The sequence below is a fragment of the Periplaneta americana genome, chromosome 15 (genome assembly GCF_040183065.1).
Source record: "Periplaneta americana isolate PAMFEO1 chromosome 15, P.americana_PAMFEO1_priV1, whole genome shotgun sequence".
NCBI classification, from domain to species: domain Eukaryota; kingdom Metazoa; phylum Arthropoda; class Insecta; order Blattodea; family Blattidae; genus Periplaneta; species Periplaneta americana.
In genome coordinates, this window is record NC_091131.1 from 167825319 (window position 1) to 167850442 (window position 25124).

The 25124-nt window shown below is 36.9% G+C and overlaps 2 protein-coding genes across 12 annotated transcripts in view; one reads left to right on the forward strand and one right to left on the reverse strand.

Annotated features, from left to right (window-relative positions):
• LOC138715520 (zinc finger protein 26-like) overlaps positions 1-823 on the forward strand; it is a 35032-nt gene extending 34209 nt beyond the window's left edge. Inside the window, exon 5 of the mRNA XM_069848551.1 lies at positions 411-823. Within this exon, the coding sequence (XP_069704652.1) occupies positions 411-432 (22 nt within the window). The 3' untranslated portion in view covers positions 433-823. The remainder of the gene's footprint in view (positions 1-410) is intronic.
• LOC138715519 (zinc finger protein 726-like) overlaps positions 1-25124 on the reverse strand; it is a 110122-nt gene that overhangs the window by 11708 nt on the left and 73290 nt on the right. For 6 of the 11 annotated variants that reach the window (XM_069848538.1, XM_069848537.1, XM_069848539.1 and 3 more), the window contains 2 exons: positions 24441-24578; positions 832-2136 (listed from right to left, as the gene is read on the reverse strand). In XM_069848538.1, coding sequence (XP_069704639.1) covers positions 1507-2136; positions 24441-24578 — 768 coding nt within the window. In that variant the 3' untranslated portion in view covers positions 832-1506. Of the gene's footprint in view, positions 1-831; positions 2137-6038; positions 10578-11697; positions 13050-24440; positions 24579-25124 lie in introns of those variants that run through there. The other 5 variants (XM_069848548.1, XM_069848546.1, XM_069848547.1 and 2 more) reach the window with 5 other exon arrangements.

A 25124-nucleotide genomic window follows, 5' to 3' on the forward strand; every position in this document is an offset into this window, starting at 1 on the left:
ACCCAGAGAGGAACATTCTGCGCAAGAACATCATGGATCAGGAAAACATTCTGCTGCCACCTTTACACATAAAATTAGGCCTAATGAAATAGTTCGTGGAAGTCTTACCTAAAGATAGGGCAATGTTTCAAGTATCTCTCCGAGCAGTTCCTCATATTTATCAGAAGAAAATTGAAAGAAGTGTTTGTTAGACCTGATATTCTAAAACTGATGTTCGATTCAAACTTTCAATCAAAAATTAATGTCAATGAGAGGGAGGCTTGGATATCATTCAAGCAGGCTGTTACCAAGTTCCTGGGCAATAAAGAAAACCCACATTGTAGCCAACATGCTGGAGAAGTTAAAAAAGTTAGAATGTGCGATGAGCCTGAAGATTCACTTTTTGAACAGTCACCTTGATTTTTTCCCAGACAATTTGGGAGTTGTGAGTGAGGAGCAAGGTGAATGTTTCTATCAAGACATCAAAGTGATGGAAACAAAATATCAGAGCCACTGGAACACAAGCATGATGGGAGACTACTGCTGTTCACTTCACCAAGAAGTTCAGCAAGCAACTCACAGAAGAAAAAGCTATTGCAGAAGCTTTAAAGAAATGGACACATAAGCCTATGTAATAAAGATGTAGCCTATTTTCATGTTTATACTTAAAGAAAACTTTTGTACATATTGTAACATCAATTTAGTTGTCATTTATGTAGTATCTTCCACAAATTTTCTAGTTTGTAATGAAGGTACATTGTAATGAAACTGTGGGTGATAGAAAAAAACTGAGGTCTGATTTGAAATCAGCAACAAAAAAGCCATGTCACCTATTAACGTTTTTTTTTTTTTTTTTTTTGGCCTGTGTAATGTATAATTCTTAATAAAGGAAAGTGTCCGAACTAAAACTGCAATGATCGGGAACAGAATGATAAATTGGGTTGTAGTAATGAAAGTTACAGCTTATGTTCATAATCACTGCAAGGATAAACAAAAGGTAAACTAAGCAGTGATAGACAAAAGGTAGTGCATAGGGGCCATAGTTTCCAACCATCTTGGGTTAAACAATGTCCATGTCCATTAAATGAAACATAAGACAATCTTAATTTCTGTAAAACGTCTAAGGAAATTATGAAAATAATTAAAGTTGTGTCAGGCATTTCTACAGAGTTCTACCCCCGCTGCTCCCCAGTATTTCAAAGCAGTCAGCGTCTGTGAAAACGATTATTATTATCATCTAATTCTAAAGAGGCATTACATGAAGAAATCGTAAATAATTTGTTTCAAACTATTCGTGTTTTCTTTTTGCAGTCAATATTACATATATTATTACCTTCTATGTAAAATTAACTTAAATGTAAAACAAAGTAAAGAGCAATTTGAAGGTCACTGACACTACCTCCATATAACTTCCATGTGAGAGACATTACCTTACTGTCTCTGACGTCAGTGAAACATAACTACATCTCGCGGTGAATATAGGAATTTGAGAATCTGCATAACTACGTACTGTATTTGAATAACTCGTTATCCATGTTGATTTGCATGCCGTACTAGATATCTCGATTCCGAGAAACTCTTTCCACAAACATGGCATTTGAAAGGCTTTTCACCTGTGTGCACGCGTAAATGTCCGATTAGAGATCCCGACCGTGTGAGACATTTTCCACAGACATCACATTTGAATGGCTTTTCGCCAGTGTGAATGCGTGCATGCATCTTTAGATTTGTAATAAGAGAGAAATTCATTTTACAGACATCGCACTTGAATGGCTTCTCTGATGTGTGAACGAGTCCATGCCTTTTTAAAAGCACCAATTTAGAAAAACATCTTCCACAGATATCGCACATAAATGATTTCTCGCATCTATGTTGGCGTTCATGAACTTTTAGTGACGAATTCAGGGAGAAACATTTTCCACAAACATTGCACTTATATGGTTTCTCGCCTGTATGCTGGCGTGTGTGAATATTTAGGGATACATAATAAGAGAAACACTTTCCACAAATATCACATACAAAGGATTTCTTTCTTATATGTTGGCGTCCATGATTTTTTAAATCTTCCAACTCCCAGAAACAGTCTCCACAGACATCGCATTTGAATGGTTTCAGCACGAACTTTTCCTCCAATGTGTCCATGCTACACGACCTTTCCTAAAAAAGAGGGAGTAAAAAATAAATTCACATATTTACGTTCATGATTTTGATTTTTCAATATAAAATATACACCGTGATTCAAAATAAAAGAGAAGATTTCAAAGATAGAAACACATTGCGCATGTCAATGGATAGAGGAAGGTTGAAAGTTTTATCCTACAGGCACTGTACACTCAACATGGACACCATGTGTTGCGCAAGACAGTAGTCCAGTTCATTCCACACACTCATCAACTGGTCCCTGTTTATTGAACTGACGGCTTCAACAATTCGATTTCTCAGATCTTCAAGAGTAGCTGCCAAAGGTGGGACAAACACTGTGTCTTTTACATTATCCCACAGATAAAAATCACAGGAAGTAAGGTCTGGGAGGACAAAAACAATGAACAAGATCTTGTTGTCCACCTCTTCTAATCCAATGTTGTGGAATGCTGTTGTTCAGATAACGCCGCACCTCAAGTGAATGTGAGGCTGGGCGCCATCTTGCATGAAAATAAAGTCATTGGAATCTTCATGAAGTTGAGGAAACGACCAGTTTTGCTGCATGTCCAGGTATGATATTTCTGTCACAATTTGTTCCGCAAAAAAGAAAGGTTCATAAACTTTGTTAACAGAAATGGCACAAAACACATTCATTTTCAGTGAGTCTCTTTCATTCTCGACTATGCCAGAATTTTCTGTCCTCCAAATTCGAACATTATGGCAATTAACTTAACTGAGAGATGAAACGTCGATTCGTTCAAAAAGATGTGTAGTTCGGAAAAACTGTCCTCTTCCATATCCTAGATACTTGTAGAGCAAAATTTGTACCTCTTGCTATGGTCGCTGGGACACAATTTCTGCAGTAACTGCAACTTGTAAGGCTTCATATGCAGGCGTCGTCTAAGAACACGCCGTATCGTTGTTTGAGGAAGCTGAAGTTGCTGGCTTGCCCATCATGTGAATTTCTGAAGGCTCCATGAGAACGCATCTCGGATACGTTCAATAGTTTCATCAGATGTGTGATGGCGACCAGTGCTTTTCCGTTTGCATACGCAACCAACTTCCACAAATTTTTTATGCCAGTCATAATCTGCTTGTGTTGAGGCAGCTGTTTGTTGAATTCATGGCAGAACACAAGCTGACTTTCAAAATGGATTGACATCTTCCGAATTCCAACATACAAAATTATTTCTTCTGTGATGTAGTGGCTATGTTGCTATAAAGAAACAACAGAGGAGCTGTGTCCAAACTTTGAACCTTCTTCTATCCAGTGACACGAGCAATGTGTTTCTATCTTTGATAGTTTGTCTGCAATACAAAATTGAAATCTGCTCTTTCATTTTGAATCACGGTGTAGTAATCTGCTTATGTGTCTCTAGGAAAATAACTGAAATTGTGAATCATGAATTTTTGCATATCACGTATAAAAAGTGGCCAAGTCCATGGACTGAGTGGGTTTTGAAATGCACTTTCTGAAAAATAATGCTACTGCAGTGTTATTTTAATGTTAATATATGAAAAGTTCAACATCTTGTCTATATCTTTAATTTGACACAAAAAGCATAATTTTGTGAATGCAACTATTTAACATATCATGATGTCATTTTAGGAATTGATAATTTATATAATACCGGTATAAAATTATCATGGAGTTACATATTCATAGAAAGTGTATATCCCATAATGATGTACTGAATAATGATAATGATGTACTGAATCGGTCTACTTTTTATTATAGCATGGAGAAGCAGTAATAACTCTGCAGAATTCTGCTTCAGGAGGTACCACAAGTACTTTAGAAGATTTTGAACATTTTTCACTTTCTCTGAAGAGACTTGATTAGAGTTTTATTTCATGTACAGTACTTCTTACAAAAAAATGATCCTCTTTACATGCACTACAAACAGGGGTTTCATCCCAATCATACAGACTTAGAACACTAATCTTAACGTCAAATCTGTTTTTTTCATAAGTGACACTTTCTGTTGTGATATCTTGAAAGGAAGTATTGATTTAAGGTATTTTCTTGAATTAGATTTGTAATCTTTCATATTCCAGTCAGATCCATGTACAAGTACAGTTCCATGATTCTGCAACAATTTGTAGTAGTCTTTGGTTCCACTAAAGTTATTCCTACGAAGGTCCTTCTTCACAAATCCAAATATTCCATCTGTTAGCATATTGCTATGATCTCTGATCACAAAGAAGTGTTCGACCTTCTGTCATATTGTCTTTGTAGCCATATAGCCACATAATGAAGCAAGAACTATGGAAATTTTATTTTGGGCAGCTGCAGCATCACTAAATAGTCGAACCTAGTTTACATAATGTGAAACAAGAGATTGCAAATTTTTAAGGTGTAACTTCGTTTGAACATCTGGAATGCTGAGTTTCTAACCAGGTATAAAATGCTATGCTCTGTTTTTTTCTCGTCTTCCTTTGAACCGTGATATACCATGTAAGTAAGTTCTACCGTGTAATCAAATATTTTCCACCTTTCCCGCCAATCAATTTTAATGAATGATGTCATTGCTAGTTAGTGACCCTTGCCTTGAAGGGACGCCACTATGGGGGAGGAAACGAACGTCTTTGAGAGTAATTTGCGACCAACTAGGTAGTTCAAAAACTAACATGACCAATATTGCCAGTCATTTTGTCCATTGCCAAAGAGATGGAAATTAACTCTCAGCACCGTATTTTCATGGTTGAATCTTATTTTCGATTCATTTCCTTCATTTTTTTATTCAGGTCTTTCACTGCAAACCCAGCTTTCTCCAATCGTTCCTATCTTCTGCCTTCCTCTTTGTCTCCACATATGATCCATATATCTTAATGTCGTCTATCATTGGAGTAACGGTCAGTGCGTCTGGCTGTGAAACCAGGTGGCCCGGGTTCGAATCCCGGTCGGGGAAAGTTACCTGGTTGAGGTTTTTTCCGGGGTTTTCCCTCAACCCAATACGAGCAAATGCTGGGTAACTTTCGGTGCTGGACCCTGGACTCATTTCACCGGCATTATCACCTTCATATCATTCAGACGCTAAATAACCTAGATGTTGATACAGCGTCGTAAAATAACCAATGGCTTCGTCTATCATCTGATATCTTCTTCTGCCCTGAACTCTTCTCTCGTTCACCATTCCTTCTATTGCATCCCTCAGTACGCAGTTTCTTCTCTACCAGTGACCCACCAATTCCTTTTCCTCTTCCTGATCAGTTTCAGCATCACTTTTTCTTCACCCACTCTTTCCAACACAGCTTCATTTCTTATTCTGTTCGTCCACTACACATGTTCCATTCTTCTCCATATCCACATTTCAAATGCTTCTATTAGCTTCTCTTCACTTCGTCGTAATGTCCATGTTTCTGCCCCATACAATGCCACACTCCACACAAAGCACTTCACTAGTCTCTTCCTTAGTTCTATTTCCAGAGGTCTGCAGAAGACGTTCCTTTATCTATCAACAGCTTCCTTTGCCATTGCTATTGCACTGCATTTATCTTCATCCCATACTGTTCACAGCTGTGATTTAGCTCCAGTAGCATATCCTTTAGTATCACCTCCTCTTCTGCTAAAGCCATATCATCTGCAACTCCTACTATCACTCCTCCCATGTTCTGAAAACAGTTCTTTACTAAATCCTCTAAGTAGATGTTGAACAGGATAGGTGACAAAGGACATCCTTGACTAGGGTGACCAGATTCACATCGATAAAAACAAAGACGCAAAGCTTCAAAAAGGAGGACAATGTTCGAAAAAAAAAAAAAAAAAAAAAGAGTACAGAAAATATGTACTTAGCTTTAGGCTTAGGCCTAAATCGACGAATTTATCTCGAGCACTTTAGGTCTTATAAATTGTGTGTGTGTGTGTGTGTGTGTGTGTGTGTGTGTGTGTGTGTGTGTGTGTGTGTGTGTGTGTGTGTGTGTGTGTGTGTGTGTGTGTGTGTGTGTGTATTCCCCTTATGTTATGTAACTGATCTTGACTATTGTAATTATCTACTATATTTTATGTAATTTTTAAGGTATCTTCTTTTGTGTTGTTTTGTAATCTAATTTTGTATTTCATGTATATTACTGAAACCTGGTTAAGTGGAAGAGAAGGATGGCGGCTGCTGCTGCTGCTGCTATATCATACTTTAAAATATGTCTATATCTATTTCATTACAAAATATTTACAGTATAGATTTATGTATGTTAATATATATTTTTTTTACGAAATAATATGAAAAACTTAATAATAATGATTGTCCAGTTAGCTACATATGAAAGTCAAGGGAACTATAATTATTCAAGAGGTTAGAAAATAATTATTTAGATTTACAATCGCACCAAAATCTCTTGATTTACTAGCTATCTCTGAGCTCAGATCACATATACAACAGAGAGGCCATCCCAATGTTAAAAATGGTAACTAGTAGAAGAGAACAACTACCATGATCGCCACTGTGTAATAGTAATGAATGCTAGATGAAGTACAGTTACTCCAATTCAAATGGGAGTTATAATGTGACTTCTTCTGCAGTCACTAGATGGCAACATAGTGAAATTGATAAAAGTGGCTGCCTTCAAAGCCTGTAAAAATGATCAATCTGTTATATATGTGATCAGGGATGGAAGTACAGTTGCTCCATGCAATTCAAATGAGTTTTAACGTGATTTCTTGTGCAGTAGCTAGATTTTTTTTAGTTGGTTATTTAACGACGCTGTGTCAACTACGAGGTTATTTAGCGTCAATGAGATTGGTGATAGCGAGATGGTATTTGGCGAGATGAGGCCGAGGATTCGCCATAGATTATCTGGAATTCACCTTATGGTTGGGGAAAACCTCGGAAAAAACCCAATCAGGTAATCAGTCCAAGCGGGGATCGAACCTGCACCCGAGCACAACTTCAGATCGGCAGGCAAGCGCCTTAACCAGCTGAACCACACTGGTGGCTAATAGCTAGATGGCAGTATAGTGAAATTGATAAAAGTTGTTGCCATCAAAGTCTATAAGGATGAACAATCTGTTATATATGTGATCAGGACTCTGAGCAATGACCATAACGAGGCAAAGAGTTTTGATTATTGGCAAAGAGTATATTCCATCGAAGCTGCTGCCATCTACAGGAAAATTACTTGAAAAAGGCGTCAAATCAGATAATTTCATAATATCAGTCATATAAGTTACGAAAAGGAGGACATTTCGTGATTTTTTAAAAATCCGCCCAGACCCCGGACAAAGGCCTAAAAAGGAGAACATGTCCGGACAAAAGAGGACGTCTGGTCACCCTACCCTTGACGTACTCCTCTCCCAATTTCACTTTCTTCCGACATTTCTTCTCCTATTCTGACTTTGACTCGTTGTTTCATATAAAGATTAGGACTAATGAACAGTCTTCTCTCTTTCCAATCCACATCAATTTTCTTTAGTATCCCCATCAGTTTATTCCAATCCACTCTGTCAAAAGCCTTCCCTAAGTTCACAAATACTACATACACTTCTTTATTCTTCTCTAGGTATCTTTCACTGATTGTCCATAGCAGTCCAATTGCATCTCTGATATGTTTTCCCTTCCAGAAGCCAAACTGCTCTTCTTCCAACTGTTCTTTCATCTTAGAATATAAACGTCGATTCAGTATTCGCAGGAGAATCTTCGACGAGTGCGATATCAGGCTGATAGTCCTGAACTCGTTACATTTTTTGACATTATTTTTCTTCAGTATTGGAATCAATACTGTCTCTGTAAAATCTTCAGGTCATTCTCCTTTCTCATATATTTCGTTGCATAATGATAGAATTTGCTTCTTGTCTTCACCCAAGCATTTCACTAATTCAATGGCGATTCCATCAACTGTTGCTTTCCCATTCTTCATTTCCCTCATGACTAGTTAAACTTCTTCTCTTAAAATAGAAAATCCTTTTTCGTCTTTTGATACAGTGATACAGCTTCTTCTTCTTCTTCTTCTTCTTCTTCTTCTTCTTCTTCTTCTTCTTCTTCTTCTATAGCTAAGTCATTTGGACGATTCCTTGTCTTATATAACTCTACATATTTCGTCCGTCTGTTTAGTATTTCTTGTTTGTTATTTCATTTCTGATGTTGTCTTCTATCAACCACATGGATTTCCTGTTCTTATTTGTGAAGTCCAAACATTTTACTTCGCGATACATTAAATCATATCTTCCTTTTCTCTCTACATCCTCTATTTCTTCACATTTTTCTTTCACTCAGTCTTCTTTTGCCTTATCAGTTTCTCTTCTTAGTTCGTTGTTTAGCTTCCTGTAGTTTCTTCTACCTTCTTCTCTGTTAATGTTTTTTCATTTTCTCCTTCCCTCTATCTTATCCAACATTTTCCCTGAGACCCAAGCTTTCTTAATTCTCACACATTCTGTGTATCCTAGTGTATTATTTCCGATCTGGAAATGATAATCCAGGGAGAATGTCATTAAGATGTGGGTCGCTGTGTGAATGAATTTCGCCTCTCTTAGCCAGAATTTCAGCAGGTACCAAGGGACAACATTGCAAGAACAGGTAAGAGGTTAGTTGGATGTGTTGTAATGAGTTTGTAATTGCCATATTAAATTCTTTCTTCATAATGACTTTCTTTATCCCCCTTTCCAGTGATTTGTTAACGATAAAATTTCCCTCTTTCTTAGGGCTTTAGCTTTTCCTTTACTCACTTACCGACTGCACAGGCTTACTGTATTACATATGATATTTATCTAGGCATTTTTATTCTTTGAATATGGTATCGTCTTTGCTTGTCATAGATACATCGCTCTCTTTTGTGAGACTGGCTCAGTTACCTGGAAAAAGAAGAGGACTGGGCACTCTAAATTTACAAACATTACCGTGGACATAATGCATATGACAGAGAAGCCACGGACATCACTACGTCAGCTCAGTCGAGAGACTGGGTTGTCATATAGCAGAAAGGAAAGTAATGAAGCTCTAAGGAGATGAAAATGTAAACACGGTTAGAGACAATTCTCGAGGTTTAGTACGCCTCCACTATGGCATGTCTACCACGTCACACCACTCATAAGACTAACTCCAAGTTACCCATCACTGAGGCGTCGAGACCTCAGTGCGCAGTTTACATCATTAACTTTAACATTTATTTGTTCATGGAGATAAAAAATACAGTTTTCAACTTCTTCCCAAGTTGGCACTCTTTTCAATTGCATCCACTTCAGTGGTTCAAATTGCTGATACTGAACCAGCCACTTCTTTAAATACTGAATTGCAGCACTATATACAGATATGATTTCCTCCTCAAAGCTGTCACATTCTTGAGAGTATCCTTCTTCTCTTTTCTCTTTCATTATGCTTTTTATTGTTATTGACTTGTACTTCTGATCAGACCTGTCTTGAAGTGTATCTAAAGTGGATACTAAAATGGAAACCGCTGCAGAGACAGAATTTGATTCCTTTTCCAGTTCTAGTATATTGTTGTGGAAGCTGACATTAATGAGTGGATAAATAATAATCTTGCTTCACTCAGTTCATTCTCAAAGAATCTTTTAATTACCATAGAAATAGAACTTTGAGAAGAAAAGTATGACTTCAAAGCTGGAAACATATGGATCAGCCTGTCAATGCGAGGAAATAGTGATAGCCATCTAGTTCTGAAATTACATAACAACTGTTGATAAGTGACATCTACAAAATCACATAATTCTTTTAGTTTTTCTGTATGTACGGCATAAATAGAAAAATAATTGAATATCTTCAACACAAATGAATAAATATCTGTGCTGAAACCAAAATCAAGACCATGTTGTACACAGTTGTGCAAAACATGTGGTGGACAACCCATCCCCACCAACTTCGGATTTAAACATTTTTTCAAGTGACTGAAGACTGCATACATTATTCCCCAGAGCCCTTCCAATTCCACCGAAGTTTGTATTTGTGTTGTCGCCAGCAAATGCTACCACTTTATTTCCAATTCCGAGTTTTTCTAACTTGTCCTTTACATAAGCAGCAATTGTCTCTGATTTCTCATTAGGAGTAGGCTACACTTTATTTCAGTCACTTTTGTCTTGATCCCACCTGATTTAATATCGAAATACTGAACAAGTATGGGAAAAATTTTCATAGAACCATGATTGCTTCCATCAGTTGCAATGTCACAGAAAGGAATACCACTCAAAACATCTACTGTAACATCTATTGAATGTGGTGATAAAACAGATGTAATAATAGCTTCAGCTTTAGTACAAGCGTGAAACCTGCTTTGCTAAGACAGAATCCTTATACATAACTTTTTGTAATTTACTAGTGCAGTCCATTGATTTGAGACTGCTGTGGTAACGTACGCATGAAAAGCCAGACTACCTTTTGATGTATGGACCAAGTCATTCTACTTGCCTTCTTTTGGACCAAAAAAAGAAGTAACTTTAGATAATGACTCAACACTTTGTACATGTCTTAAATGTTCAGCACTTTTTTCATCTGCTTCCAGATCCAGTGCACCTGAAAAAAATCATGAATTGTCAGTCCTAACCTAAAAATTAAACTGTATTCTGATATTTTCTATAAATGTTTCCATAAAACTGATATCATAAATTTGCTTACCTTTATTAGCTACTGATATATATATATATATATATATATATATATATATATATATATATATATGTGTGTGAGGTGGATAAACTGAACATTCTACCTCACTCTCATTTCTCCCCATTCCTAAATGCTTCGAACTTTTCTTGAAGTAAGTTATTAAACACGGATTTTCTTTTCGGCATCCTGCTCGAAATATCAATCAGTATTTGCACCACAGAACAATTTAAAATGAATAATGATAAAAACAAGATACAATACGAAATGTTTATCGTTGACGGTCATCTGCCAATGTCAGTTTAGTGCAGCCATATCACATGACTACCGATGGTTGCGTAACTGGGGACTCGAAACTCAAACGAGCAACGAATGAATCACACACTGGAGAAGCGCGTGCTGTGGCTGGAGAAAGACAAAGTGCGCAAACTAGATAAAATATCCACGCTAAATTCAGACGAACAAGAGAAACTATGCTTCAGCTTTGTTGAAATAAGAAACAGTTTTTGATAACGTTTTGTAACTCTGTTTGAACTGTATTTATCAACAAAAGCGCAGAATACTTAATATTCTGTACTCAACACAGTGAGAATGCATTTAAAAGTATTTCTTTACTTGAGTAAAAAAAGAAAGAGGGCATTTAAAAAAAGAGGACATGTCCGGGAGGACGTATGGTAATCCTATTGCATGTAGTACTCATTGTAACAAATATTTATCATCCAACTTTTCCTAACTGTTTTGTTAGGTAGAAGGTAGTTACGCTCTCACTTGCACACAGTGTAGACATGGCTATTTTATAATGGATGAGGGGGACGAATCCCAGAAAAGTATGTATTTCATATGCTAAGAAGATGTCGTGCCCCCGGGAATCGGATAAGTAGGGGATGATAAGGTAGTTCAGGTGAACGAGTTATCAATCCTATAATCACTGCTAAGGATCCCAAGGAGCGGGAAAAGAACAGATTTTAAAGGAGTTGGTTATTCAACACACAAATTGCAGCTTCACACTTGCAATAATAAGTAAACACAATAAGATAAACATAATGCTGAATATAATATAATAAAACATAATTTGAAAGAATTCTACATTGGTATATAATATTGTAAAAAAGTTACTAACTTCTCTCGTAAGTTCCTTCCTTTAAAGAAAGTCTGAATCTGGCTTAGTAAGTACGGACAATTTCCACTTACATATAAGTCGTAGAATTGCCATCTCCCGTTCTTGTAGCTAAGCTCTGAAGTGTTGAAGTGAATATTCGGACTTAGAATATTCGTGGCGTTGGAGAACTTCCTGAGCTATAGTCTGCAACCTCCTCCTGGCTCTGGAGTGGCGTAATGTAGTCTCTTCCAAGTACCGCTGATTGAGACTGATGAGCCAGATTCATGGGGTTTTATAGGAATCATAAAAAGGGATACGCCTGAAATAACAACGTCTGATTGGTTAAGATTTTAGCTTGGGGTTGGAACTTAAGAAAGAAGATAGCTTTACAATTGGTCGTTCACAAATGAAATATCATTGATCCCTTATAAGGTCATGACAAGATATCCTGTAAACAGGATGAGTTGCGGTATAGTAACTTTACATAAAAGAGCAAAAATACAGTAATTTCTTATGACAAACAGGATATAGGTGCGCTCCTTCCTTTGTAATATCAAAGTACAAAAGTTACGTAATACCAATAAACTAAATAAATTACAAATAAAAAAAAATACAAGTTAACTACACAATACTACAATCTTCTCTTACTTTCTAATGTTACAAATTTTAAGTGTCAGGTTCAAGGTGGGTTAACATCAAGGATAATCTCTAAAAGAGCTACAAGGCCAGAGGCCCACGCCTAAGGCCAGGTGATCAATACTAATACAGGTAAGCTTAATTGCAGGTGTACCTGGGTAATTGCAGGTGTACCTGGGTTCGAGCATCACAAAGATGAGCTGACAACAAGGTGGAAGTTTTTTTGGAAAACCATAAAACTTAATAAGGGTTTCGCATTATGTTTCAACTTTCAATAGAGGTAGACTAGGTCACTGTCTTCATATCTCCAAGTCTTTCTGAAGTATTTGTGCAAAGATTTTCCATACACTATCTGCTTTGCAGTTAGAAAATAACAGTACTATTGTGCTTTTAAATAAACAGTTTCCGACGGAGGAATATTGTCGGAATTTTTAATATGAGTTTGTATTAACAAAATAATAATTAATATCAACTATAACTGATTAATTATAATAGACTCGATTAATCTTACAACAAAAATTGATCGATTAAATCCCACAGCACTAATTATTATTTAATCAATTTTTTTTTTTTTGCGAAATAGTTGAAGTACCACTTCACTCTCTTCACCTGAATAGCCGCCACTGCTTATCAGTCATGTTTTATTCCTGAGAGAAAAAAAAATACAAGGTGTAAAGTGGACAAGTAGACTCAAAGCAAGTAAAAACAATATTACACAGATTGTACGTCTTTTTCCACATGCATTTAAACTATTCTTTCTGACATATGAATAGGTAACTTCTTCTTCTTCTTCTTCTTATTTGGTATTACAGCCCAGGTGGGCCTTAACCTCCTCTATGGCTCTCTTCCATCCTTCTCTATCCATCGCCAACTCCCTCCAATTCCTTATTCCTAATCTATTCACATCCACTCGTACACAGTTCCACCATCTTGTTCTCGGTCTTCCTCTTAATCTGGTTCCATCTGGGTTGTTATTGAAGACAATCTTCACTTTCCTTGTTGTTTCCATCCTTGTGACGTGTCCCAACCATCTCAGTCTTTGACATCTTATGTGCGCCTCCAAATCCGATTCCTTGTACAGTTCGTATATCTCATTATTATATCTGGCTCTCCATCCATCCACTGTTTCAATTGCTCCGAATATCCTTCTTAAGATTTTCCTCTCAAATACTGCTAGTTGTTTGCATGTATTTTTATTCAGAACCCATGTTTCTGTACCATATGTTATAATGGGTCTTATTAGGGTTTTGTAAATCTTGATTTTGATTTCTCTAGATATTATTTTATTTTTAACAATTGGTAAAAGTGAATAATATGCCCTGTTAGCCAGATTTATTCTTCTTTGTACCTCATTCCTTAGGTCATTATTTGCTGTCAATATTGATCCGAGATATGTAAATATGAATAGGTAACTGATAACCAGTAAATACTACCATGTTGGTTATGATTTTGAGTTATGATTTTATGACCTTTCTTGGTCCTTAGAGAATCTGAATAACTACATACTCGGAGAGATTTTAGTTTGTTGTCAATGCAATTTACAGCACTGCACACATTTCTTTTATTAAGAGACATTATTAAAACGTTATTAACAAGCCAGCTTTCCATAAGCACGTGCTGGCAGTAGCAATCCTACGACCTACTGCTTCACCTTGCTAACCGCTTAGGCACTACTGTCGCATCGGCTGTCGAATGTTGGCAAAAATAGTTTTGGAGTTGAGCAATTATATGAGGCTATCAAATGCAAAACTCTCCTTATCCAGGTAAAGAGATTTGTCAGAAAACAGGAAATACCTCTGCAAGACAAACAGTAAAGATTTTTAAATGTATTTTAATGCTATCATTTGCTTACAAGGCAGTAAATCTAACATGCATCATATGAAAAATCAGACACCAATATTACGGCAGTGAAACACAATCTAATTTTGGATAAGGCGAGTTTTGCACTGTACTGTTGTGGATAAGACAAGTTTTGGTTGTTACAACATATGCTTTTATAAAAAAATAGCTTTAATTTTCTCATTTACTATTCACTATCTTTGCTTCATAACATAAATGAATAACTTCTTATAATTTAGTGCAAATACACATACTATTCTTTATACAGAATGCTCCATTTATCTTGTGCGCCTATTATAACTTTTTTGTTTGGATAGGTATTGAAATTTTTTTGTTTTTGAGAGTTATGTTAGAACGAGGGCCTAATATGAGTGTACAGATTTGGTGCATGTAACTACATTATGGTACAAGATACACGTGACGTCATCAATTTTTCAAACAGAACTATATACTTTAATCATGTTACATTGATTACACACATTAAGACGAGTTCAAAAATGTATCACAATGTCACCTTCCCAATCAATAACAACAACAAAATGCAAACTGAATGCCATCAGAATGTGCCGTTTGTTGTGGTGGCCCATTCATCTTGTGCATTAACTTAAAACGAAAGACGACTGACGTCCGTACACGTTGTGTGTTTGCTGTCTTAACATGTAAACAAACCGCAACAACTGTCGACGCCACAATCCACGTACAGTGGCCTGCACGTTCTCCGGACCTATCGCCACTTCACTTCTTCCTGTGAGGAAATGTAAAGGACAGTGTGTACCAGGACATTCTGACAACACAGACGACATGCAGCAACGCATTCGACAGGCTTGTGTGTCCATTCAGCTAACAACATGCCGGACAGTCCTACAGTCTTTCGGGGAACGCCTTCGAATGTGCATTAATGTGAATGGTCACCACTTGGAACAATTTCTGGGACTCTCAAAGCATAACATTATCACATTGGAAGTACGTTTTTGTTTCATTTTGTTGTTGTTATTGATTAGGAAGGTGACATTGTGATACATTTCTGAACTCGTCTTAATATGTGTAATCAATGTAACATGATTAAAGTATGTAGTGCTTTTTGAAAAATTGATGACGTCACGTGTATCTTGTACCATAATGTAGCTACATATACCAAATCTCCACACTCATGTTAGCCCCTCGTTCTAACATAATGCTCAAAACAAAAATTCCAATACCTATCCAAAGGAAAAAGTTATAATAGGTGTACAAGATAAATGGGACACCCTGTATGTTAACACTTTCACAGTATAAAAAGATAAATGAAAACTCTCTATATTCACATATGTAGTTTTTTTTCAATATTTCATTTCAAATTCTGAGTTCTCCTTCAATGTCCACGAAACTATTGCAAAACACATCCTCCTCTTCATTGCGATCTGCTGTAGTATACTGAGAGATTACTTTTTTTAATAGACACGATTTTCATTCTCCTCCCAATTCTCACCAAAATGTTTCTTTAATAAATTAACTACATCTTTCATTTTTTTTTCCTTTATTGCAATACCTATATTCAGATTCCTTGCAGAAAGCATTTCTAAGTTTTTTCTACGTTTTAAAATAGTCTCGCCCAAACACAGATCTGACTGATAATTCTTTCTTACTGTTGTTCTTTTGTGACACTGTGTCTCCACCTCTAAGCTCTTTCGGTGCCAGCCAGTTTCAAGATGTCTTTTACATACACGCTGTACTCTATCTTTTGATATAGGCTACGCAGAATGTCAGAAATGTTTTCTGATATACTTGAACAACTGAACCTTGTACATGTTTCACGTGATACTTCATTGGGAACCCTTTCGAGAATCGCATTTAACTGAACGTCCGTGTTGAGGTTTAGCAGTTGAGCAACACGTTAATATCATGCAGTCTTGCTTAATTTTAGAACTGCAGCTTTAGAAGACTTGGTGGAATTTTCTTATATCATCCCGTGTATGTTTTTCGAACCTGTATGTTTTTCCATTGTGATTACAGACAAGTAACTTTGGGTCGAGACTTGCTGAATGCCTTTAACAACAGAGAATATGAACAATTTTTCCTTGAAATTATTCAAACCTGCTTTACTGGGAGCTACTACCTGAAAGCCAGATTTGTATAACAGAGAATATGTTTTAAAGGAATGAACATTTCTATTGTTAAGCCATCTCAGTTTATCAACAATGAATTACGTATTGATAGATTGTTGTAGTAAATAAAGCTTACTATCAAGACACTAATAAAATTATAGCTGGCTGTATGGCGTTTGTGATAAAAACCACCTGCTGCACCCACGAATGAAACTGCATGTTGTTTTGATAAGAAAATAGGCAAGAAGAAACAACGATCTCTCTCACCTCTGACCCCTGGTTCATTCTTATAGCTGTCAATCTGTAATGAAATTTGTTACATCACTCTACATACCTCACCCTCTTCTCTCTCCCACGTTTAGATTCATGTGACAATCTTTTCCTTGTTCTGCTCCTTTCAACGATATTCGGAATCATACATCCGAACTTTAAACTAGTCAAAGTAGAACTGAAGAAATTATTTCGATGTAGGGTTGCCAAAATAATATTATCGAGCATAGAAATTTGTTTGGATGTGTATTTTCGGTGTTACAACCAAACGTTTCGTCCACTACTCCGGTGGACATCTTCAGTGGCGTGGTACATGTGTGCGGAGAGATCTGCTGTGTGTATCAGGAACTGGCATTGAGACTGGTAGCACGTCAACGCCGGCCGTGAAAGCCTACATTCCAAGAATAGAAATTTGTGTTTTTCTTAATGTTGGATAAGACGAGTTTTGCTCTAAATTGTTAGATGGACCAGACTTGGTTTTGCACGAACCACCGTTATGGATATGGACAGTTTTGCATTTGATAGTAGTTTTATGAGCTCTATGGAAGAGGAATTAGACAAGAATTGCACAAACCGACTATATCAGTAGATAGAGAGCTGCAAGTAGTACAACATCCCATACGTAACTAATTTTTTTTTTAAATTTTGGATAAGGCGAGTTTTGCACTTGATAGCCTCAAATATTAAGCCCATTTCCCACGGTGCGTGTTTCCTTGCTGGCCAGCAGGCTTGGTGCCCATGGCTCCGCGTTGGTACTGTTCATATGCAGACGGCTCTCTTCACAGTTCAAATCTGAATATCATATGCAGCTTCATCTGTTGCCAACTCTCATGATGAAAAAGAAACTAAACTGTGAGTGGAAAACAACTAAGGTTCGACATAACAATAGTAAATGTTATAACATAACATTTAACTAGACGTATAAAACAGCTACAGTGCGATATTTAACTGCCATTTCTGAGAAACTAGGGAATTCAGAAAAAATGGATTTAGTTAGAAAACAAGGAACATGGCGACGTAGTTTCAGCAGTGATACTATATCATCATCTTTGGTTCCAGCCTGCCAGCCAACACGAAAAGTAGCAAGCAGACTGATCTGGAAATCCAACATGATAGCTAACAAAGCAGCCACCAGGGGGCAGGCAAGCATGCAGAGCTGCCATCAGCGCCGCCAGCTTGTAATCCACTGTGGGAGCCAGGCTTTAGACTGTGGTTCACATATTGAATAACTGAAAGTTGTATTATTTTATCTGGGAACAAGTTCATATTTACGACAAAAAGATATGCCATAAATTAAATATAAAACAAGACTTAAAAATCAAATAAACCCTCACTTATCGCAATAATGTGGAAGAGAATTGTGTACGGCCCATATCACACAAGAGCTCTGCCAGCCTGATGCCAGCGTATGCTACAGTCTCAACATGGATGCTGAAATGTTAGTAGGCATACACGTTGCTCTATATGTCATCGTTCAATTAAAAATAAAGGCAGAAAGGGCCGGTTGTGGGTGCATCCTTAAATTGGAGATCGTAACACACTTGGTTTGCTTTTCATTTTTTTTCTTCAACTTGCGATTCCTCTAATAAACAGACGAATCCCATATCACTTGTCTGTTTTGTAATTCTATAATGAACTTTTCTGTATCAAATTGTCCCTTATCTAACCGACTGACAAGCTTTATTTACAAGAAATTTAGTATAGGCCTACTTAAAACTGACACACAAAATTGTAACACATAATTTATTGACATTAAAAACAAATTGCTTTTACTTACTTCAGTTCTCCCAGGGCCAAAGTACGATTGAAAGGATTGGTTAAATGGGAAAATCCATGACCTCATCGGAAATCGAACCCGTGACCTTCCAGCTTGTAGTCATGTGCTCCACATACGTATAAGTAGTAAATTACCTTATGTACACTGTCACTTTGCAAAATTGTGAAACCTGTCCCTGACGTCAGTGACAAAAACTAAATAATATACCCAAGGTACATTTTATTCCTACCTCATGTCCATCACATCACAGATAAAAGTATTTTACATAAATGTTACAAATTTAAGAGCAGTGAATTAAAGTTGAATAAAGAACGATTATAATTCGTACAGCAAGGAAAGACGTTTTTTTTTTTTTCATTAGTTGGATGCGACAAAAGTTCCACAGCTTCATAAATAATAAATAATTTTTCCAGGAGGACACTTTCCTCTCTATATTCCAGAGGCAGCTTTTCAGGTGACTTCAAGCACAACTTCACCATAGAATTTAAAAAAACTGAAAAATTCACTTTACTTTTATTATACATCGCAATGCGACTGATTTTATGATATTTATGTTTAATGCATGTTCAAAAATTGCGCCGTGCACGAACATAGTGCCAGTGAATCCACTTTTTACATTGCGACTTTCTATTTTGCTTGCTATGGTTATCATAGCAACAAGACTCCGATACATTTAAGTTTTGCGCTGGTGAAGTGAGCTCGAGTTTTCTCCTGTTATTGTTTCACTCAGCTATGGTTACTATGGCAACAAGGCTACACCCCACAACAACAGTTAGTATCGTGGCTTTGGTCGGATGTGAAATAGTAGAAGAGACGAATTCACAACGTTCCGCCAATCAACGACGAAGGGACTAATCAGGGTAGCCAACTCTAACAATGAAAATTACAGGAATTTAAACGCGTAAAATTAATTTCACCCATAGAAAAGTTATATACTAAATGAATATATTTGTAATTTTTTAACTGTTTTGCTAAAGAAGCAAGCATGAGTCTTGACAAAAGTGGAAATATAATTTAAGAGGAACTGGTAAAAAAAAACACAGTTATGGTGTTAGCGTTGTAGGTATTACTATAGCCTATATACAAAGTTACATTTTTCTGCGGTTTCCGTGAGTGAGTGTGCATGTAGATCGCCTTTTGTGCATTGTAATTATTTCCTCTACTGTTCTTATTACATTAATTCTGCAGTGCCTGGGAAAAGTGACACAAGTCAGTTTCCACAAACTTTTTTTAATAATTTATTGACGACTTACGGAACATCTGCTCGCTTGGAAAAAGAGACATAAGTATTTCTCCCATTACAATAATTCATACAGAAAAAAATCAAATCGACGTAAAACAGTGTAAGTTGTCAATAAATTATCAAAAAAGGTTTGTGGAAACTGACTTATGTCACTTTTCCCAGGCACTGTAGAATTATTATGACCATTTTAAATAATTAAGAGTAATATTTGTTCATAAAATCAGTGTGCTTTAGGGATTTGCGCTGTTTATTAACAAATTTGTCCGCAGAAATAAGTTTTTCTTCCATGAATCGCATTAAAAACTATTTGCGTAGTTCCATGTCACAACAAAGACTCTCGTCAATCGCAAATATTTCCATGCAGAAGCAAATTGTGCACAAAATTATGAAAAAATCAGCCTTTCCACAATGATGCTACTGACAAATATGCTGCCAAGAGCAGAAGGAGTCAACTTGTCTCCATAAAATTGGTATGATTATTTATTACCATTAATTTATTATTATTATTATTATTATTATTATTATTATTATTATCATCATCATCATAAAAGTTACGTATTTTAAATATACCGATATTTAATATACATAAGCCTACACATGACTTTTGTTATAAAATTAGAAGTCGACCTAACACTGCTTCACGCACTTTTTACGTCATGAGCCGCCACTGCTATATTCCAAACAAACAATGTGTTGAAAGAAAACATATATATAAAAAATCATGAAATGAAATCACAGTAAAAAATGTAGGATACTGCAACAAAAAGAAGAGTAATTAATATTAATGTGATTTTATAGTATAGCGGAAGCCAGTGAAGGCAAATGCAGAGAAACCTCGCTAATTCGTAATTCGCGATAACTGGAACAGACCTTCTTCTACGCAAGACACTTCGACATTAGCATTCCACCCACTGAAATTTGAAGTGAATACAAAGAGTTAAAAATGTGGTGATAAATTTAAATTATCCAACATACAATTCATTTAGATGAGTTAATTTAATTATTGGACCGTAACCTGAACTCTCTTGCTTTAAATCACAGACTTAAAATTCCATTCTGTGCATGAATTGATTTGGACTAAAGAACTTCAAACTCATCCTTTTATTAAATTTATGTTTTGCGTTACATATGTTTGCAAAATCTAGTTACAGTATGTACTTCCTGTGCAGTAATTAACCTAGACTAAAGAACTTCAAACTCAATCATATGATTTTAATTGTTGTGTATGTGTATGTATTTATTCACACTGCAAATGGGTAAATATCTGGTGACAATGGTAACTAATTACACTCAATAATGACAATTATTAATAATAATAATAATAATAATAATAATAATAAAAAATAATAATAATATAATAATATTGTGGCGCCATGTTGGAAGACCTCGCCGCATCAGAGAGTTCGCGCGCGTGTGGGGAGAAAGCAGCGCGCAGAGAGAGGAAGGCGAGACTCTGTGGGCCAGAGACCTGCAAGAGAGCGATGCTTAACGATATCTGAGATCGGTTTTACCGAATGCTCTTCTTGTGTAATCGCTCGAGCTCGGGTTTGGCCTCCGCTCGCTCGAGATCGCCCGGGGGATCGCTCCCCTGTCAGAACGAGCGCTCGCTTCAACCACTGTACGCGAAGCAGTATGCTACAGTACTGCGTAGTGCAGCATTGGTAAAAATAGAATGAATGCATTCGAATTATTTGATTATCAAAACCATTCGAAATAATAGAAATATTCACAATATCACTCGATTATTCATTGATTTTGCTTACTACCACAACAAGCCGTATGAAGTTACACAAAATATCTACTCGCATAACAGAATATGTTCCATTTTAAGATAATGATAAGAGCTTCGAGTTCAGAATCATATGACGCAAAAATAGAATGATAAGCTTCGAATGTTCTGTGTGGTTGTAGCGTACTGACTCTTCTAACAGCCCCAGTATCTGACCCTAATCTTCATTAAATTAAACACCTGACCTACATGGCGATAAGAAAAAAGAGTGCTGCTCTCAGGCTATAGACCTACGTATAGAATGAGTAATCAACATACTGCAATTTTATTGAACAATTCATTCATGCATTCGGATGATTTAATCCTACAATGGAATAATCATAGAAATCATTCGATTGTTTTCAATAATTATATATTTTAGTGGAAATTTAATTAATTACACATTTTTCTTTGTTTGGACTGAAACAGCCTGAAATGATTTTCTGTATAAATATATTTCATTCCTACTCAGTTTAACATTTAACTTCAAAAACAAACTGAGACACAAATTTAATCGTAATAATATTGTAAATGCAAATGAAATGTTTGGTTATATTACTATAAAATGTATATAAAACCGAGAAATTACATTTAATACGTGATAACTAAAAATACCTATCGAAGTATGAAATGCAAATAATAAATTAGTAGCGATATATTTTGTTTCATCTCGAACGTAATATGAACTTTACTCACATTAACTTGGGAATATTTTTATTTTTTATTTTAGTAGGTTATTTTACGACGCTTTATCAACAGCTTAGGTTATTTAGCGTCTGAATGAAATGAAGATGATAATGCCAGTGAAATGAGTCTGGGGTCCAGCACCGAAAGTTACCCAGCATTTGTTCGTATTGGGTTGAGGGAAAACCCAGGAAGAAACGTTAACCAGGTAACTTGCCCCGACCGGGATTCGAACCCGGGCCACCTGGCTTCGCGCTGACCGTTACTCCACAGGTGTGGACAATCCTATGTAATTTAAGGTATTCTTAGCCCTTTACTTCTCCGAATTTAGTCCAAGCAGAGTTAGTTACTAACTGCTTTCCCTTTTTTTCCACTACTCTGACTCTGCTGATTTAACTTTATTTTTGGCATATACTTTTGACATCGTGTCTTGTAATCTTTTACCATCAACAGAGATGGTGTCCGAGCCTCTGCTTGAGATCGACGTCGATACTATTGAATCATCTTCAACATTCGTTTTGATGAAACGTACTGATTAGACAAGCCTACAATTCACCTACTGCTTACTGCTACCGGAAGAGCACTCATGAACACCGAGCGCTCGTCGTCAGACCCGATCGCTCGTTGTGTTGCTTTACTTCGTGATTTATCGGAAATATTCGTATATGATCGTTATTCATTCCGTCGCTGCCTTCCTAGACTGATAACGATATCCCGCGCTCGCTCTCTTGCAGGTCTCTACTGTGGGCACTGGGGCGCAGCACGAGGAGAGGAGAGTGAAACCTGCGAGACGCTAGCCGCTGTGCGAAGTGAGAGGGGAAGAAAAGCGACTGCGACTGAGCAGAGAAAGCAGGAGAAGTCTCTAGACGCACAATCCTGTCGACATCCCTAGAAGCTATGCGAAGCAGTACATTCGAGAATGTGTGATCTAATAAATAAAAGGGGCAAGTGAGCCGCAAAGAAGAGCCAGTTAGTCAGTGAATCAGCAGCGAACGAGCATGGAAGCCAGCCTTCGAGACCGGGGTTCGACGTGAGGAGGACCGCAACTGTGGCAGCGACCAGGCGAGGATCTGGGTTCGACCAGCAGTGAACTTGAGTGGGTCCGCAACTGTGGCAGCGTCCAGGAAAGTGCGGTGTATCTGGAAGTCTTGGGCTCGAAGTGCAGTGAACTGTATCCGAAAGTCTTCGGTTCGAAGTGCAGTGAACTGTATTCGAAAGTCTTCGGTTCGAAGTGCAGTGAACTGTTATCTGGAAGGCTTGGGGTTCGACGTACCGTGAACTTGAGTGAATGAGCTAGAAGAACTAGCCAAGGCAAACGAACTGTGAACTGACAGTTTTGTTTGTAAACAGTGCTTTGTGAACATTAGTTGAAATTAGGAGTACATTGTTGTTCTTCTCAATAATAAACGTGAATTGTCATTGTCGTTCTGTGGAGTGCAATAACGACTGCTGTGTTGCAGTGTTGAGTGGAATACCCATTGTTGACGGGTGTATGGTTGTTGTTGCAATAAAAAGCCATTATTGTTGAATTAAAAGTTACAATATTATAGTTGCGACGCTGTTATTCCCGGCGTGACTCCTCCTCTTTGCTTACGTCTTAGGAAGTGAAGGCTCTATAAAGTCTACGTAGGTAGTATAGTTCGCCATTTTTGTTCTTTCGTTGCCGAGCTACCATACAAGGAATCTATTTGCCACACCGTTAAACATGATCATGTCGTAGCTCCTATGATAATAAATCAAACACACTGTAATTCGGCAAATAAGTGAGCGGCAAATAACATCTTCGTATGCTTTCTGCGAACGCCAACGAAAGAGCTAAAATGGCGGGAGATTATATTAAGTATTTATCGAGCCTTAAGAAATGAATAACGTCTTCCTCAGCGAATCACAAGACGCACACGTTTAAATGTAGCCGACCTGCAACGCGATTGACTACCGGAAATTAGAGCGAAGGGACTATAACAAGGAGCATCCTAAATTAAATGTAGCACGATCACTTAAAATAATATTTAAAGCAAATCTAATTGGGTTCCGTATGTTTGAAAAACTAGTTATAGTACGTATTTCCAGTGCAGTATTTGACCCGACTAAAGAAGTACAAACTCAATTATGTAATTTTAATGTTTTGTGTTCTATATATTCGTAAAATGGAACAATTAACACTAAGTAATTAAGCAACTACTGAATACAATATTATTCTTTCCATCGACGAAATAATCCTGTTTGAGTAAATTCCCCATAATTCGGACTTTCACTACCGCAGACTGGAGTTACCTCCAATTAGCTCTAGTATAAAGGTGACGTCTATGACGAACAAAATACAAGTTAAAATATAAAAAAAAAGACATGGCAAATGAAATGAGCTCTTCTTACCTCAGCTTCGTTTTTCATCATAGGAAAATTAATTTTCATTGAATTTTCTTCAACTTTAATCTCTGATGTGAGGTCACAAGTCTGGTCAATGCATTCTGTCTTTATCGGAGTCATGTGCAGATCCAATACATTCCCTTCCTGTGAAAAGACACACAACATAAATGGATAAAAAAAGTTTGCAGTTTCGAAGTTGATTTCAAATCTTACAGGCTGGACTCCAATTTTTCACTCGGCATTACTTTCAGCACAAGCTGACAATATTAAGGACAGAATGGGGGGGGGGGGAGTATACTTTAACAGCAGCACAGAACAACTGAGACACGCCAATGCATCCATTCTGAAGGTGAATGACGTGATAGAGATTAAGAGACAATGATATCTGTAAAGTCTGTCACTAAATATCTGCCAATTGCACATTTTATTACCATAAATAGTATGAACTGAATATGTTGTTGTTGTTGTTTTCTAATGCCAGGCGTTTGACAATAAAGTCATCTGACCTCTTGCACGCCAATATTTTTCAAAGATATTATCATGACCAGCCAATGAAGCACAGATTTTGAGGTGTTCCGAATCCATTTCTTGGTTTGAGTTGCACAATGGGCAAATGGCTGCAAAAGGGTATTTGTCAGATACAGGGGGGAGAGCCATTAATCCTTCCCATTGAAGGCTTTAAGGAACCAA